The 17469-nt window shown below is 42.9% G+C and overlaps 1 protein-coding gene across 11 annotated transcripts in view; it reads right to left on the minus strand.

Moving 5' to 3' along the window:
• The window catches only part of RBM33 (RNA binding motif protein 33), a 173390-nt gene that overhangs the window by 136639 nt on the left and 19282 nt on the right, over positions 1-17469 (minus strand). For all 11 annotated transcript variants that reach the window (XM_014608999.3, XM_014608998.3, XM_019498869.2 and 8 more), the window contains exons 3-6: positions 7593-7641; positions 4872-4948; positions 2556-2868; positions 1277-1399 (exon numbers count right to left, since the gene is read on the minus strand). In XM_014608999.3, the coding sequence (XP_014464485.1) occupies positions 1277-1399; positions 2556-2868; positions 4872-4948; positions 7593-7641 (562 nt within the window). The remainder of the gene's footprint in view (positions 1-1276; positions 1400-2555; positions 2869-4871; positions 4949-7592; positions 7642-17469) is intronic.

A 17469-nucleotide genomic window follows, 5' to 3' on the forward strand; every position in this document is an offset into this window, starting at 1 on the left:
ATATGTTTAGGAATCAGACTGGTGTCTCATGCTGCTTGTCATAATTGAAGACTTGACTCTGTCCCAGACAAGCCCTTCCCATCCTATGCGACTATTAAACCTGTCAAAACCCATTTGTTCTGTTCTTATGTATTTGATACAACTAGCAAAGCCGCAGACAACAGGTCTAAGAACAAATTATGCTACAGAAAAAATAACTCCAAGAGGCTCAAAAAACTATAAGTTTGCCAGTGGCTAAATGATCTAAATAGGGGAACGTAACTCAAACTTTAAAGGATATTCTGTTAGACGCTTCAGTGCTGTCACCTGTGAGCAAATGCTTGTTTTCGGCAGTAAACCTCTAACTTTGTGTTAGAGGAACTAGTAACAAAGTACTAGACATCTCGCTTGCTTTGCTTCTCCTTTTATTCTGATGACTGGGATCCTGATTTTCTGTTTAAAAATTGCAAATCCTCAGATTAAAAAAAAATTAAAAAATAGCAAGTTCTCTAATTAAAAACCTCAAAATTCGTGTATATAATTTGGAAGCCTACCAGTGCCTCAATCACTATAACCAAAACAATTCTAAATACCTATAGATTTTGGTATTTGATTTTGAGTTTGATTTGATTTTTTTTTTTTTTTTTTTAAGTCATGAAAAATCAGAGTACCCCCTGTCCCACTCGCTCACCAGGATGCAGGTCCAGGCCCCTCACTCCCCACCAAGCCACCCTGGCCCTACTAGTGCCTCTTACTTCCCACCCACAGTCCCCCATCCTCCCAGCCCTACCAGAAGGGGCCTCCAGCTGCCAAGGTTACAGGGCCAGAGACCCAGGTCCACAGCCCCCTCCCTGTCCCCTGCAATAGCACCTGAGCCCTGGCTGCCACCAACAGGAGGCGATGGCTGTTGCAGCAGAATGGAACCCAAGACAGCCCAGACATCACATTATTCTTCCACTTAAAACTTCTAGAAGACAGCAAACGGTTCTTTTAACACTAAAGGAAATATGGACATTTACACTTTACTACCACCTCACAGTTTTTCAGCAAAAAAAGAAAAATACTTACTCTATACCACTGTTAGAAGAAAATGAACACAGTTGATAAGTGACAAAGTAGTCTCAAATATTTCTGCATCACAACAAACATTTTGAAGGGATAACATCAAGGACGAATTGTTCACACACAAGTACGGGCATTAGTCCTTAACAAGCAGCTTGGACAAGTTCAGAATTACAATAGCTGCAGGCTGCAGAACTTGTAAACTTCCAGAAATCTTGACTGGAAAACAACATACCTCTTCAGATTCATTTCCAGGTGTTTGGGAGTCAGGAACTTCTTCCAGTTCCTCTTCAGCTACATAGTCTTCTTGGTCTTCCATTCCTTGTTGTTCATTATACGACTGCATATATTCTTCATCCTACAAAAGAAAGATACAGGGTAAAAAATTCAAACATATGAAGAAGTTAGGCAAGGTACCTGTTTATATCATTGTCCTTACATCATGAGTTCAAGAAAAAGTGTTTTTATTTGTCAAATCAAGCTTAAGCCGGATATAACGAAAGGATCTTTAAACAGCTCTAACAGTTACAATGTTACTGAAAAAAATATTAGATTACCTGTAAAACACTGTATGGCAATGCAGGGAACTAACACAGTGAGATCTAGCTGCCAGTGACGTCCCATTAGTTTGACAGGCTATTAGATTGCAAATTCTTTGAAGGGGGCTCTGAACTAATTGCTTGTCTATGCTGCTATGAGCACAGAAAGCACTTCACACATTAGCATCTATTCCTAGTTTTCTTTTTTGCCATTTAAAAGAGTTTAAGATAGTATGCCAATTTTCTACAGCAATTTTTGATTTGCATTTGAATCTTGTTTAGTAGCTCTAAACAAGATCATAGTCCTATTGTGCTATATGCTGTACAAACAAAGGGCAAAATCTTTTCTGAACAAGAATATTAATATTTTAAAATGCATTCAGTGCATGCAGCTTAAATTGTGATCATATGATTGCTAGCAATTAAAGCTAGTATATGTCCTTTAATATACTGCTTAAATGATATCAAATTATGCATGCGACATTTTCTGAACTAACCTCCAATCTCTTTATTCAGGGTTAGACAGTTCTCAGTTACAAAAAAGGATGAATGAGCAGGACATCAATCACTTTGGAATATTAGCACCTTAAAGATGTCTTTAGCAGGTCAATAATCTTTTCACCTTCGAAGGACTTTATCAGATCTTGTCTAAAGCCTGGATAAAAGCTTTTGCATTAAGTACTTCTAACAATTGGGAGTGTATCTCCACCACACAAAGCTGTTTTCTTCCTTAAGGATACAATCCTCAAGGTCATGATTCTCAACTGCCTTCCAGCATGACAAAGGAGCATTACCTACCGCCAAACAAGCTGTCAACACAAACTTTGTCACAGCCTAGATAAAGAAACTGGCAGACAGTGATAATAGGTCTAATTTCCCCACCTCCCTAGGGAGGTAAACAGATTTCAAATCAGTCTAAAAACCTATGCACGTGAAGCAATGTTATCTTTGGACATACAATAGAAAGAAACTCACTTGAAATTCATCTAGAGGTTCATTGATTTCAAGGTCTAGTACTTCATCATTGTAAATTTCTTCCTCTCCCTGCTCTTCCACATACTCTATTTGGTCTTCTGTAAGCTCAGCTTCATTGCCTTCATACTGTCCTTCCTCTGCATACTCCTGAGCGTACATCTCACGATCTTCTGATTTGTCATAATCTGTTTCATCCTCCCCTTGGTCATACTCTGACTCATGTTGTATAGATTGATCATTAGTGGTCTCAGATAGTCCATATGATGTAATCAAGCCAGTCGTAGCATTAAGACTAATTGTGACACCTTGAGAACTACAGTGGTGATGGAAAGAAGAGGGGGAGAGAAAAAAAGGTTCAGACTAGAAGTCAAGTATATCAGTTACCTCTGTTTGTGAGCATTAGTTCAGTGAAGCCAAAAAAGCACGTTGTCTAGATTAGTAAAGAAAAAATAGCTTGCACACCAATTGACTGCATGCCATAAATTCATAATGCAGACTATACCCCAGCTTATCACCAGCTGCAGGCTATTTGACCAGGGGAATCAAACCAACCAGATGGTCTAACAGGTCAGTTTGGCAAAAGTCCTGCACAGTAAACCAAGCAGACTGGATTCGATTTTTAATTCCCAGACTAACAAAAATATACAACATGATTACAACTGCATCTGCTTTCTAATATCTCAAACTAAGCTACAAATCATTTTTACTAGTATATTAATATTGACAGCACACAATTACTGTGATTTCAATTTTGTATTTGTGGTAGCCTTGATTTTTCATTGAAAATGAAGTGCAATTCATATAGACAGGAACTGTTTTAAAAAGTTGACTCATAAAGGCTTAAAACAATTACTTAATAACAGCGTACATTTGGACCTTTAAAAAAAATAACAATTCATTTGAAAAGTAAGATTTAAAGAAAGACTAGAATTTAAGATTGGATCTTTGCTTTATAACAGATGCTATCACAGCCAGCTACAAAAGAAAATCTTAAGACAGTGACAAATTACAAAATCAAGAGAAGCCCAAGATATTTGAAAGTGTATATATTTACAATGGGTTGGTACTGGTTTGAAAAGGTAGGCATTTGGAGAGAGGCAGTTTTAAACTTCTCCCCATGCCACACTACAATTCCAAAAATTATTTTAAAAACAAGACTTCTCTTTTTTATTTATTTTATAATAAACACAATCTGGAGGTCAAAAATATAGACAGATTTCCAGGGTGTGAGTGGGAAGAAGAAAAGAAAAAGAAAAGCAGTCATTTCACAAACAAGGTTAAATCTACCACTGGTGAAAAAAAAGTAGTTAAAAAAAGATAAAAGAAAAAAAAAAGTGGGTGGAAAGAGTCTTGGGGAAAAACAGCTTATAGTAGGGAAGTACTGTAACAAAATGCTTAGAGTAGGGAAGAACTCCTAACAATGCATAAAGAGTAATATGTGGAGGCGGTATGGAACAGCATCCTGCACCCCTCCCACCTCAGTGTGTAAAGGGCAAGGCAGCAGTTAAAGCTAAAGCTGCCAATATTTTCAATGGAAATGCCACAGGTTCTCTCTGCCTAAATGCATACTAGCACAGAGCACTAACATGGATGGCACAACTTTAATGAGCTTGGGTGAGAGTGCCTTGGCCTATTCAACTCTTTGTAGCAAATTTCAAGGGTGCATTTTAAACTACATCCCCTCCCCCCCAGTTCAAATTTTGCATGCTTTGGGACTGCTGCCAAAGGCTCTAAGGACATCAGACGCAGTTTGAGAAGTTAAGTGGGGTATTCCAAAGGCCCTGCAGAAGAATGGCTTGTATCTATGGCATGGAAGGGATGGAGAATCAAAGCTTGTAGATATTCATAAACATTATTTAAACGAGATTAACTGACAGTTTTAACAGTTTATTTGAAACACCCTAACACTCATTATTCAATGATGGCCAGAGAATAAAGCATAAGCAATACAAGACACTGACAGAATTTTACAGAGCTAGTTTTTTAAACCACTGATACAGTAAGAATAAAATCAAAATAGATTTCACAAAAAAAATACAATAAAAAAAACCTGTATAAAAATACAATGCAAATATAAAAATGTTGTAAATGTTGTACCTAGATTAGAAGGAAGCCATTTTAAAATGGATTATGCGGTCAAACCATTTTTGACAATGGAAATTTCTGCATAGGAGGGATTTTGATAAAGTAGTTCTATTTTGATCTCTAGTCCAACAGCTCTAATGCTCTAATTATAAAAGTTTACCCATGTCATTCGGCAGGAAACTATTCAAATTATATTTAATCCATAACCTTTAGAAACCAAGAAATGGATACCTGAAATTTTGTTCCTCTTCATTGTCACTCTGTAGAAGATCATCATTCAGCTCTTCATCTGACAAGTCAGACTGATTCTAGGTTAACATAAGAGATGAGTTGTGAACATTTGGTTCTTGTTATAAAATATATAACATTTTTTAAAACATACAAAAAAAGTAGTGTAATCATTTGTCAAACAAGAACTTCAAACAATAAGCAACATGCTTTCATAATGAATAAAAAAACTGGCCAGACAAATTTGATTTATTTTTGACAAAAAATTTTATAATCAGATGATGAAAGGAATGCTGTGGAAAACATATCTGAATTTCAGTGAAGCATTTGATAGTCTCTCATGAAAACTTGTAAAATGCATTCAAATTGGCTTAGATTTGAACACTGCCACGGGGACAGAAAATTGGCCAAAGGACAATAAACTAAAAGGTAATGATCGACAAGCAATATAATGAGCTGGGGGGGGGGGGGGGGGGGAGGGTGCGGGTGCCTGGGGGTATTGAAATGGTTGGTATTAGGACCTACTTTATTTAACAACTTCATTAATGATCTAGCAACACAGACAGGATAAAGGAGAACAACATGTTACTTCAAATGAAACAGAAATTTAGGAGACAAATACTAGAAAAGGATACAGGGGCCAGAAAGTAGGACAAAAATAAGAAGAGTTAAGATGAGAGAAAAAAAATATTCAGGTATAAATTTGTTGCTGTCTTTTTCTGACCTCTTTTCAATTTGTCACATCTTTAATAAAGAAAAGTTACTATATAGAAAAACCAACTACATAACTGGATAAGTTACTTGAATCGTTCCCCACCCCCACACCACTCCTAAAAAGGAGAAAAATGACTTAAATATACAAGTAGGGGTGCACCGATACAGATTTTTTTGGGCCAATACCAATGGCCGATTATTAACCAGCCATATCAGCCGATACTGATCCAAGACCAGACATGCAACCCAGCAGTTTGGAGAACACTGTCCAGCCAGTAAATCTATGAAAGGGAAGGGGTGGGGAGAGCAGATCAAGGCCCCCACTGAGAGGGAGGGAGTGGGGATGGGGCAGGGACAAGCACTGCCCAGCTGGGGTGGGGAGCCTTGGGCAGTTCATCCAGGGGGTGGCTCCTGCAGCTGTGCGCAACCCCAGGGGAGGTACGGGGGAAAGGGCCCCCCAGGTCTGTATGTGGGGTGAGGGCAAGCTATCTACTATGGGCTCAGGGCCAAGGGTCGTGCTGGCCTCTTCTTGGCAGAGGTGGGGCCAAGCTGGGGCTGCACTCTGGGTGGATGAGGGTGGGGCAGGCAGGAGTAGCACTAAGAACGGGGGGCTACAGGGTAGGCTACAACCACCCTAAAGTTTGCTCCTGTAACACACTGTCCCAAAACCAACACCTGCCCACCATGCCCCAAGCACAGCCCTGGCCCAGTGCCCCCACTGTGAAGAGGCAAGCGCAGTGCCTGGCAGCAGACAGTCCACTCTCACCCTGCACACAAATCTGGGGAACATGTGCCCCCCCATACCTTCCCCCTCCCGCACCTTTCTGACCCCCCCTCCCATACACCCATCTGGTCTGGGGCACAGGCATCTAATCAAAAATCACAGGTCTATGGGAAGAAGAGAAGATTCCTTGTTCTCCCCTCTTATCAGTCCTGTCAGCACCACTTGCTCTCCAATTAATTGATATTATGGATAACCTACTGTGGGAAACAGAATGGACACTTTACTACTCTGTAGGAACATAAGAATTGTCATTCAGGGACAAACTGAAGTTCCACATAACCCAGTATCCCACTTCAAGAGTAACAAGTAGCACTTGCTTTAAAGAGGAATATAACAAGGCATGTATAGAGTGATCCATGCCCCATCCTAACATCACAGCTACTAGCAGTCAAAGAACCTGAGATATCTTAAAACTGAGACATGCACGGAAACAAAGGACATGGTTGGGAGCCCTTGTGGCTACCCATCTTCTCATCTATCTTCCCCAGGACATAACGGTTCATCTTCAACAGAATGGAAAGAGATGCAAATCACTAGCTAGTAGGGGTGCACCAATAGAGATTTTGGGGGCCAATGCCGATAGTCAATATTTGAGGCATATTGGCCAATACTGATCCGATTTCCAATACAGTTGCCTCCAGCTGGTAAGTCTGGAGTGGTGGAAGGGGAGGGGGGGAGGAAAGGGGTGTGGGGGGCAAGTCAATGCCTCCCACAGTAAGGGAGAGGGTAGGGGCAGACACTGCCAAGGCAGGGCGGGCGAGTGGCAGAGCCATGGCTCATGGGGGCATGCACCCACTGGATCTGCACTGGGCAGGACGCAGCTGGGGCTGTGCAGGGCTCTTCTCTGCAGAGGCTGGACTCTGAGCGGGTACTGGATGTACTGGGAGGATGCTCCATCCACTCCAGATTTTGCCACCACCACCAGCCACCCGGCACTGCTCCAGCTCAATGCCCTGCCTCCACCCACACACTGGGAAGTGGGGGCTGCAGCAAAGTCTGAGGTGGATACAGCATCCTCCCAGCACCGCTGGCACCCGCTCCGAGCCCAGCCCCTGCCAAGAAGAGCCCTGTGCAGCCCCGGCTGTAGCCCGCCCTGCCCCGCACAGATCCAGGGGGTACATGCCTCCCCCTGTGTCCCCCACCCCCGTGCCCTCCCAGGGCGTACAAGTTCCAGAAATAACTCCTTCCAGTTTTAAAAGCAAACATTAAATGGAGCTAGGTCTTACCTTTTTACCAGCGAGCAAATCCTCTCCAAGCAAATCATCTTCAAGCTCACTGTAAAATATAGATATATAAAATGTGAAAGGTAGTTATGTATCACACTTAAGTTGATGCCTAGAAGATCCTTCTCCTGGACAGGGCAATGTTTCCACTACGAAAAACTGAGCAAATGCTTATATGCTTGTAGTTTCTACCAAGGGAACAGCAACTCACCCAGTAAAAGTGTAATGCCTGGATCTGCTCATGTCTTTCTGATGACATGCTTGACTAATGGTCTCTCCCAACTATAGAGGAAGACAGATTGGGGAGAACTGTGGAGTGGCAGCACGCACAGTTCCGACATTACGGCAACAGGATAAATTTAAGTTACCATTCTAGAAATGTCTGTGTTGGTACCCTCTAAACCCCGATATCATTTGCTGGATTTGCATACTGGATTCCAATTTGCCTTGGGTTGAGTGTATGCTTCCTTACATGGAAGCAGAACCTAGCAAGAGACTGACATTGTCCTATTCACCCCCCCTCCCCCCCCGAATTATACAACCCCTCAAAGTAAGCTTAGGCACCAAATGTAAAATAAACCTGCAGATGTAAGATGACCAGAGAAGTAAATTCCTGTTGATAACACATGAGTAATGGAAAGGATAAATCTTTGCCAATTGTTCTACCTGAATACCCAACAGAAAATCTAGATTGCAATTACTAGATCTGAGAGTTAGCTAGAACTGCATGGCAGGGCATTTCAGTTTAATTGAAGCTCATTCAATTTAGATCGAAGATCTGCTCCTAGGAAGAAGAGAGATTCTTTTTCCACCAACCTTATTTTCTAGCCAGAGAAAATTTAAAAAGCCTCCCAGAATATCAAAAGATCAATAATAAGAAGAGATTGTACACACACAGCAAATTAATCCCACAAATGTCCTTAAACTAACAAACAATTAAGGACAAAATGGATGACTCAACAACCAACAGAAGTGAAAACAGAAGGCACCTGGTCTTTGACCAACTAAGAGTGAAAGAGCCAGACCAAACCACTACACCAAAGCAGATACCTCTATATAAAAGGAGATAAATCAAGAAGTATAATGAATAATCTCAATGAATGGTGTAGGGAAAAGTTACTATCCCATCACACTTTCTCAAACAACTCTGTGCATCAAAAATTAAAGGTGCCAAAGACTACTCTAATACTTTCAGTCTGTTTCCCACATCTTTGCTGATATGGTTTCAATCTGCATCAATTGAGGATATTGGGCTGAAAATGACACATTGACCTAGGATTTAATCTTTATCCTACCCCAATACAGAACAGGATGGACTACATGCTGAAGTGGACTAACAACTCATGACCAAGACTTACTCGTGGTCATAACCAAAAGAATTAAAGGCATTCAAGATAGCTAAAAGGTATTGAATAGTTGACAACAATTCACGTCTGCTATAAAGGTACCTGCCTCTAGAGAAATAGATTAGAAGGCTAGAGGACAGTTCATTGGACATCCTTGTGACACGAAACAAACAGCTATCAAAAACGGTTCTTCAGTCATCCTAAGGTATTACAGGTGAATGGAAATTTCAGTAAGGAACCCAAGAGAAGCAGGTTTGTGTGATCTCCCTGAATAAAAAAAAAATAAATATTAAAGCAAGGTTGGATAGATTTAATGGAGCTGTCTGGCAGGGTTCCACCAGTGATGATGTATGTTGGAACCACTAATAGATTCACATGAAACTACACAGATTACAGATGTCTCCAAAGATCTTGAAAGGGAAGCAAAGCACGAAAGTTCAAGTAACCTTCATAAAATCATTCTAGGCACAGAGATGAATCACTGGTTGGACAACTGATGCAAGGCTGAACATTTTGTATACGCAAATTCCAGTGGGAAAAAGATGTTTGAACAGGATACCCTGTACCTAGCCGGTACAGGAGAGTAATCAAACTGAACTAACAGGATACAGAACATGAGGAATTTTTAACTGCTTATAAGCCAATGCTAGGATTCTGGATAACAAGCAAGAAATGCTCAAATTACTCACTGATGAAAATAAAGCTGACAAAAGGCATTACTGACACCTTATGGATTGATTCAATTGACCAGAATTAAAAAAAAATGCTAAACAAACACACCCGGTAGTCAGCCATAAGAACAAATATATTAAAGAATGGGGGCGAGGCGCCATGGATAGGCCAATAGCTCTAGTGACAGATATTTCAGAACTAGAGTATCTTGAATGCTCACAGATCAAAAAGATAAGCCCACAAGCAGGTACTAGTGCAGGAGCGAGCAAAATATGGCCCGCGAGGCTATTCTATCCGGCCCACGGGGCCCCTAAAAATGTAGAAAAATTAATATTTCCCTGCCCTTGGTTCCTGTCAAAAATGACAGGAACCAAGGGCAGTAAGACCCAGGAGAACCCTGGCGGGCTCCAACAACAGTGGGCTGTCCGGAGCAGGCACAGGCAGCCCCAGGCCGGCTTAAGTGGCTGCAGCATGAGGCACCGGGCATGGGGCAGGCGAGGGGCTGGTCCCCCCCCCCCCCAACTTGTAACCCGGCCCCATTGCCAGGCTGGCAGTGGGGGCAGGTTACAAGCTGGTGCTGAGTGCAGGGAAGAGCGGTGCCTCACGCTGCAGCCGCTTGCAGCCCTCGTGGGGCTGCCTGTGCCTGCTCCAGACAGCCCTGCACAGGCTGCGAGCAGCTGCAGCAGGGAGCGCCAGCAATGGGGTGGGTGAGGGGCCACTTTCCCCCATGCTCAGCACCAGCTTCTTCCCTGCTGGCGAGCAGGGGGTTGGGGCTGTGCACTGCCCCCTGCCTGTACCACGGGGCTGGGGGGCACTGGGTGCGAGTGGGCGGGAAGCCAGTGGGAGCACAGGGCCCACACTGGTGCCCCAGGGCCAGCAACAGCAGGGCCCAGAGCAGGGTGGCAGGGGTATAGGGTCCCAGCCGGCAGGGGCTCTATGGAGCCAGGCCAGCTCCCCACTCTCTCTGCTGGTGCAGCCCAGCCTGACTCCACAGACCCCTGCCAGCCTGCACTCCACTCTGGGCCCCACCGGTGCTGGCCCTGGGACACTGGACCCAAGACATTGGGACATTGGTCCCAAGATGGTGACCATGGGGCAGGGCACCTATCAAGAGGCAGGGCTACCCATGCGGCCCTTCACAGCCTGCCAAAACTGGGTAAGCAGCCTTCAGCCCAAAATAATTGCCCGCCCCTGTACTAGTGGCATCCTGTTATCAGCTACAGAATAGGGGTGCACTGCTAAGATTTTTTGGCCCAATACTGATGGCCCATTATTAACCAGCCATATCAGCCAATACCAATCCAATCGGCAATATGCAGCCCAGCAGCTTGGAAAGCATTGTCCGGCTGGTAATTCTGTTGTGGGGAAGGCAGATTGAGGCCCCCACGGGGAGGTAAGGGAGTGGAGCTAGAGTAGGTGCTGCACAGCTGGGGCAGGGCATGGGACAGAACTGGGGGGGCAATGCCTCCCCTGGGGGCCCGCACAGCAGTGGCCCCTATCCCCGCCCCTGTCCCGTGCCCCACCCAACCATAGCCTGCCTGACCCAGCCCCATTTCCCCCCTCACCATGGAGGTCTTCATCTGCCTCCCCCACACCCTTTCCCCCTCTGTCCCCCACAGACTTGCTCACTGGACACTGCTCTCCAATAAAGATAATTTTTCAAAATTATTCTCACCACAAATGAACTCTTAGATCTCATTAAAATGAATTAATCACTGGACTGGAAATGGGTCACTACCTAGAACCAGTGATTAATACTTAACTACATTTATATGGAGGAGGACAATGTTAACGCAGTAATTCACACGCATGCTTATATGTATGCTTGGAGAGAATTAATTGTGAAAATCTGAAGAAACTGATTATCAAAATTTAGTGGGATGAAAAGTTTAGAAAGAACACAAGGAATTATTTAAGAGTTTCAGAAGGCAAAAAAAATCAGTTCTATAAATCAGAAGAAAAGATGACTGATCCAAAAACCCATGTCTGTTAAGTGGTAAAGTTAAATTACAAGTCAGAAATAAAATAGAAATGGAATGAACGGAAGGGGGAGGGTGAAAGGCAAATGGAAAAATGGATCTAGTGTATACAGATGCTAATGGGATGGAGTTGCAGCTTGTCTGAGGGGGAGGGGGACTCCCACTGCTGTGCGGACCACCAAGGAGGAATACTCTGCTCTGGTCCGGACCTGCAGAGAGCAGGCCAGGAAAGCCAAGGCTGCGATGGAACTCCAGCTAACTACAAATATCAAGGACAATAAAAAGTCTTTTTTTAGATATGTGGGGAGCCGGAGGAAAAGCAAGGGCAACATTGGACCCCTGCTAAACCAGATGGGGCAACTGATAACTGATGCCCAGGAAAAAGGAAACTTGCAAACCAAGCAAATGGGTACTTTGTGTCAGTTTTTCCACCAGTCCCATGGGATGGCCCTGCTCACTGTGGGTCAGGGAGGCCCAGGTGAGGGAGATTCCTTGCCCTCCATTGAAGCTGACCTCGTGAAGGAACACCTTGACAGGCTGGATATCTTCAAGTCAGCCGGCCCTGACGGGTTACACCCAAGGGTACTCAGGGAGCTGGCGAGCATCATAGCTCAGCCCCGGAACGGATCTTTGAGAGCTCTTGGCGCTCTGGTGAAGTGCCTGAAGAGGCCAATGTCATGCCTATCTTCAAGAAAGGGAGGAAAGTAGATCCGGCAAACTACAGGCCCATCAGCCTGACCTCCAGCCTCAGGAAGGTCTTGGAAAAGATCAACAAAGAGGCCATCCTTAACAGACTAGCTGAAGGCAATATACTGAGGAATAGATAACCAGCATGGGTTTGTTGCAGGTAGGTCTTGCTTGACCAATCCCATTTCCTTTTATGACCAGGTGACTTATCACCTGGACAAGGGGAAAGAGATTTATGTCATATCTTGACTTGAAAAAAGCCTTCCATCTGGTATCCACAATCACCTCTTGGCTAAACTGGATAGCTGCAGCCTTGACCTCACCACGATCTGCTGGCTGGGGAATTGGCTCTGCGGCAGGACCCGGAAGGTGGTAGTCGACAGGAGCCAATCGTCTTGGTGCGCGACCACCAGTGGGGTCCCTCAAGGCTCTGTCCTAGGGCCTATAATAGTTAACATCTTCATCAATGATGTGGGCATTGGTGTCAGAAGTAGACTGGCCAAATTTGCTGATGACACCAAACTCTGGGGGTAAGGCATCCGCACCTGAGGACAGGAGGGCAATCCAGGCAGATCTTGACAGGCTCATAAAATGGGCGGATGACAACCTGATGGTGTTCAACATTGAAAAATGCAAGGTTCTCCACCTTGGGAGGAAAAACCTGCAGCATGCTTATAGGCTTGGCAGTCCTACACTGGTTAGCACTACACATGAAAGGGACTTGGGGGTCATGATTGACCACAAGATGAACATGAGCCTTCAGTGTGATGCTGCGGCTAGTAAAGCGAGCAAAACCTTGGCTTGCATCTATAGATGCTTCTCAAGCAAATCCCAGAACATCATTCTCCCCTTGTACTCAGCCTTGGTGAGGCCACAGCTGGAGTACTGCGTCCAGTGTTGGGATCCACAATTAAAAAAGGATGTGGAGAAGCTTGAGAGGGTGCAGAGGAGAGCAACGCGCATGATCAGAGGTCAGAAAAACAGACCTTATGATGAGAGGCTGAGAGCCATGGGACTCTTCAGCCTGGAAAAGCACAGGCTCAGGGGTGATCTGGTGGCCACCTATAAGTTTATCAGGGATGCTCATCAGGATCCGGGGGAATGTCTGTTCACCAGAGCGCCCCTAAGGGTGACGAGATCGAACAGTCACAAACTCCGCCGCGACCGATTCAGACTGAACATAAGAAAGAACTTCTTCACTATCTGAGCCCCCAAGGTTTGGAATAGACTGCCACCGGAGGCGGTTCAAGAACCCACTTTGAACGCCTTCAAGACACGTTTGGATGCTTATCTTGCTGGGATAATATGATCGCTGCTGACTTCCTGCCCCTGGGGCAGGGGGCTGGACTCCCTTCCAGCCCAAATGTATATTCATTTGCTTCACTTGATTTCATAGACAATTAGAAGTTACAAAGTAGGGAAAGTTTATAAATAAAACTCTAAGCATTAAGGGGGAAAAAAAATCTCATCTAGTAAGCATGCATAAGAACACTAAAGAGTGGGGATTTCTTCTTTTAACTATTAAGGAACAAAATAAATCCTAGCCATGTTGTATGCCCACTACTAAATGGAAATGGTAAAATTGGCAGTAATGATGCAGAGAAGGAAGATGTTTAACAAATTAATATTGGAATTCACCTACGTAACTATTGGTATTGGTCAGTTATCCCAGGCAAAGTAATAGAAAGACTGATAAAGAATTAAAAGATAGACATATACTTAACACCAAAAACTTCTAATTTCTATTTTATGAAAAAGTAGGCCTTGTTAATCTAACAATTTTACTTAAATGAGATTCAAGTTTGGTTGATAAAAACAGCTGCATACACATACTATTGTCAGACCTTTGTAGGTACTTAACTTAGTACTGCATGACACCGTGATGAAAAGTTAACAATGGACAATATCAATACAATTCACGTCAAAGAGTTAACTAGATCTATAAAAGCAATCATCAATGGAAAAACACCATATAAAGGTGTTTTACAGTGGGGTTCTATCTCAGTCATTACTAGTGCCAAAGCTATTCAATGTTTTCATCAATGATCTGAACAAACAAAAATCACTGCTCATAAAAGTTGGAGATGACAAAAATTAGTAGAGTAGCAAATAATGAGACAGTCAGCAATCTATGGCTTGTAAAGCCACTGAAACTAGCCCAATGGAGAAATTGTAGAAGGTGATGGAGAGCACCATAGAATTTACTTGAAGGTTGAAGAAAATACCTCCAAGGTCTGACAGAGTTTTTAATCTAATAGAGAACTTCATATCAAGAAGTAATGACTGGGAACTCAAGTCAGTCAGAGGAAAAATAAAGAAAAAATAAAATCAAACCATGAAAAAGCACAGACGTTCCATACACAGGACAGTTAACTACAGAAACAAACTGTCATAGGTAGGGGTGGATTCACTACCCTCTGAGGTCTTCAAGTCAAGTCTAGACGTCTTTCAGACAGACATGTTTTTCTTAAACACAAGCTCCTGGGCTCTGTGCTAGGTACCTAGATGAAATTCAATGGCCTGTGATACACAAGTCGAATTAGATGGTGTAATGATGACTTTTGCCCTCAAACTTTATGAACTGAGCAAGCCTCATTAAGCAAGAATAGCAGTGAAGAACGAAGTGTTTCAGAATGGCAATGGTAAAAAAAAAAAAAAAATCTAAAGGAAAACAAATTTCAAGAACCTTATCCCATTAATCTTCTGGAATGCTCCCTAGATGTCTTCCTGGGGCCTTCCAACTCCTGGTTATCACAAGCCAATGTCAAAGGAAAGGTAAAGCAGTCAAAGAATTCAAAGGCATTATATCTTTAGATTTGACCAAACAAGGATTAAAAAAGCAGCAGAATGGGGGTTGAGTCAAGGATGCAAGTAAAACTACAAGAGTTTAATTTCTTAGAAGCTGTTTTTACCATTTTCTTAAAAAACACCCTACTACATGTTACTGTGACAACCCCCTCCCCCATATTATGAAATAGCAAGGTCTGAAGCCTGAATCTGCTGCCATGTAGTGTATATTGCTACGCCCTATTAATAAAAAGTAATAAATAATTTTGCTATGGAATACCTTACTAAATATTAGGGGTGTGAAAAGTTAAATGGTTAATCGTTTAACCAAGAAGCCCAGTGATAACCAGTTATCTTACCGGTTACTGTTAAGCATGGGGTGGAGCGCAATCTGGCAGGGAAGCAATGCAGTGCTCCAGAAGTGGCAGGGCAGGCAGGAGGGGATGGGGAAGGACAAAGGGAACTAGTACTCACAAGCCTATGAGGTTAAAGAGGAAATAAGCAGGCAGCCTAATGACTCAATTAAGCAATTAGCTGCTCTTTCACAGGTACTCTCTTCCTCTCAGCCTGGAGCTTCAGGTGGGTTGTGGTATCTGGCTGAGCTTGCCACAGCCTCCTTCCTCCAGTCAGAGGGCCCTGGGAGCAGCTCCCAGCAGCGGCTGTCAGAGCTGCTGCGTTATGGATTAACTGTTTAACCAACATAACTAGAGGAGGTTAAACAGATAATTTTTAAACGACTGTTACATCCCCCTACTATGTAATCCCAGTTCTTCCACTGCCTTGATTTAAGTTACGAGCATCCAGCAATAAAATTTATAGCAGAAAATTTTATAAATTGCATAAATAAAACAGGCTACCATAGCTGTATTTTCCCCTTAGTGCTGAGAAGCTACTGTTTCACATGATAAATAAAACAAAAAAATAATGAAGCACAATGACAATGAAGAGGTTCTTTACCCCCCCACCCCCCCCACATACACACACACACTTAACCCTTCTAAAAATCTGAGCACTTTTTGGTTTTAGACTCCTGATGCTTTTTAAAAGAAGCTTCACTGAGAAGAAACTATGAATTTGACTATAAGAAGTTCATGAGGAAATGCTCTTCTTCCCCTCCTCCCCCATAAATCTTAAAGCTGCAAGGATAGTGGCAGCTGTGAGGGTAGAATAAAAAGAAAGCTAGTCATCCTTTGGAATGCCACCTATTAATTCCCAGAAGAAGGAACTGGAGTGAAATTAAAATCAAATCAAATCAGTTCTTTTCTTTATTTACTAGAAGCAAAGACTGCAAATTAAGAACCTGAGTTTCCTGCTCTGGGCATTGACAACTTCCACCACCCTCTCCTGAGCCATGGCAAAAGGGATACAATTAATTCCCTTGAAACACAAGTACTACAACTAGTAAGTGATATACTTCTAGGTTAACACAGTAGGAAAAAAGCTTACAGTAGATAACAAATTTTTAAATAACTATAAACAGCATGAACGATCAATGAAAAGCATTAAATCAATTTGGAACTTGTAGTGTAGTGAAACCCAGTTAGAATACAGTTGAAGTCTGAACAAATCTCCATGCTAGTAGCATGGAAAAAGCTTAACAGTTTTTTGCCAAATAGCTTGACAACTGTAGTTGGGGTGTAGAATTTACAGTAAGCAGCATGCCTCTGCCTCCCAATTTATCTTGAAAATAATATTGCCATTTGTAAACAGAAAACTGAATTACATATAAAAAAAACCCATTCTTTCCCCAAAACAAAGATGATCAAAACATTAAAAAAAAACCGACACACAAGCTTAAAGGCTAAATTTAAATACACACGCATACCTACACAAAGCTGGCAAGTGCTAAAAAAAGAAAGTTATTAACAGTTTGCAGCCACTATTGAGAATAAGTTATTATTACATAAAGGAAGCTAAATTGCAGTCAAAAAGCTGACTGCAAAATGTTATGCTTACTTCCATAATGCACATCTGTTCATGCCACTACACTATGTGTTCTTCACAGTGTAGCAGGCAAACTGTGTTATACTAAGGCTTTCAGCCATAGTCCAGGCATTCCCAGAACTAAGCAACAGAATTGAACAGAGCACCTTCTGTGGCACTGAAAGATGAATGTGCTGAGATCAGGCACAAGGCAAGCAAAGCACAAGTTTCCCTATAAGGAATGTGGCTGGCACAGTGCCAGGGGACTGGTGTACCATACAAGGAATGCTTGGCACAGAGCCAGGGGATTGGACAATTTGGGATGAGAAAAATTACAAAAGTGATGGACAAAAAGGAACACACGTGTTTTGTTGCCACCCTGGGGAGACAGGAGCAACCTTGGAATTCTTGTTCGAACAAGAAGGAACCAGAAACTAACATCCCACACACCCAGCAGAGGATATGAGGCCGGTACCACCAAAGGTC

Source organism: Alligator mississippiensis, chromosome 5 (genome assembly GCF_030867095.1).
Source record: "Alligator mississippiensis isolate rAllMis1 chromosome 5, rAllMis1, whole genome shotgun sequence".
NCBI lineage: Eukaryota > Metazoa > Chordata > Crocodylia > Alligatoridae > Alligator > Alligator mississippiensis.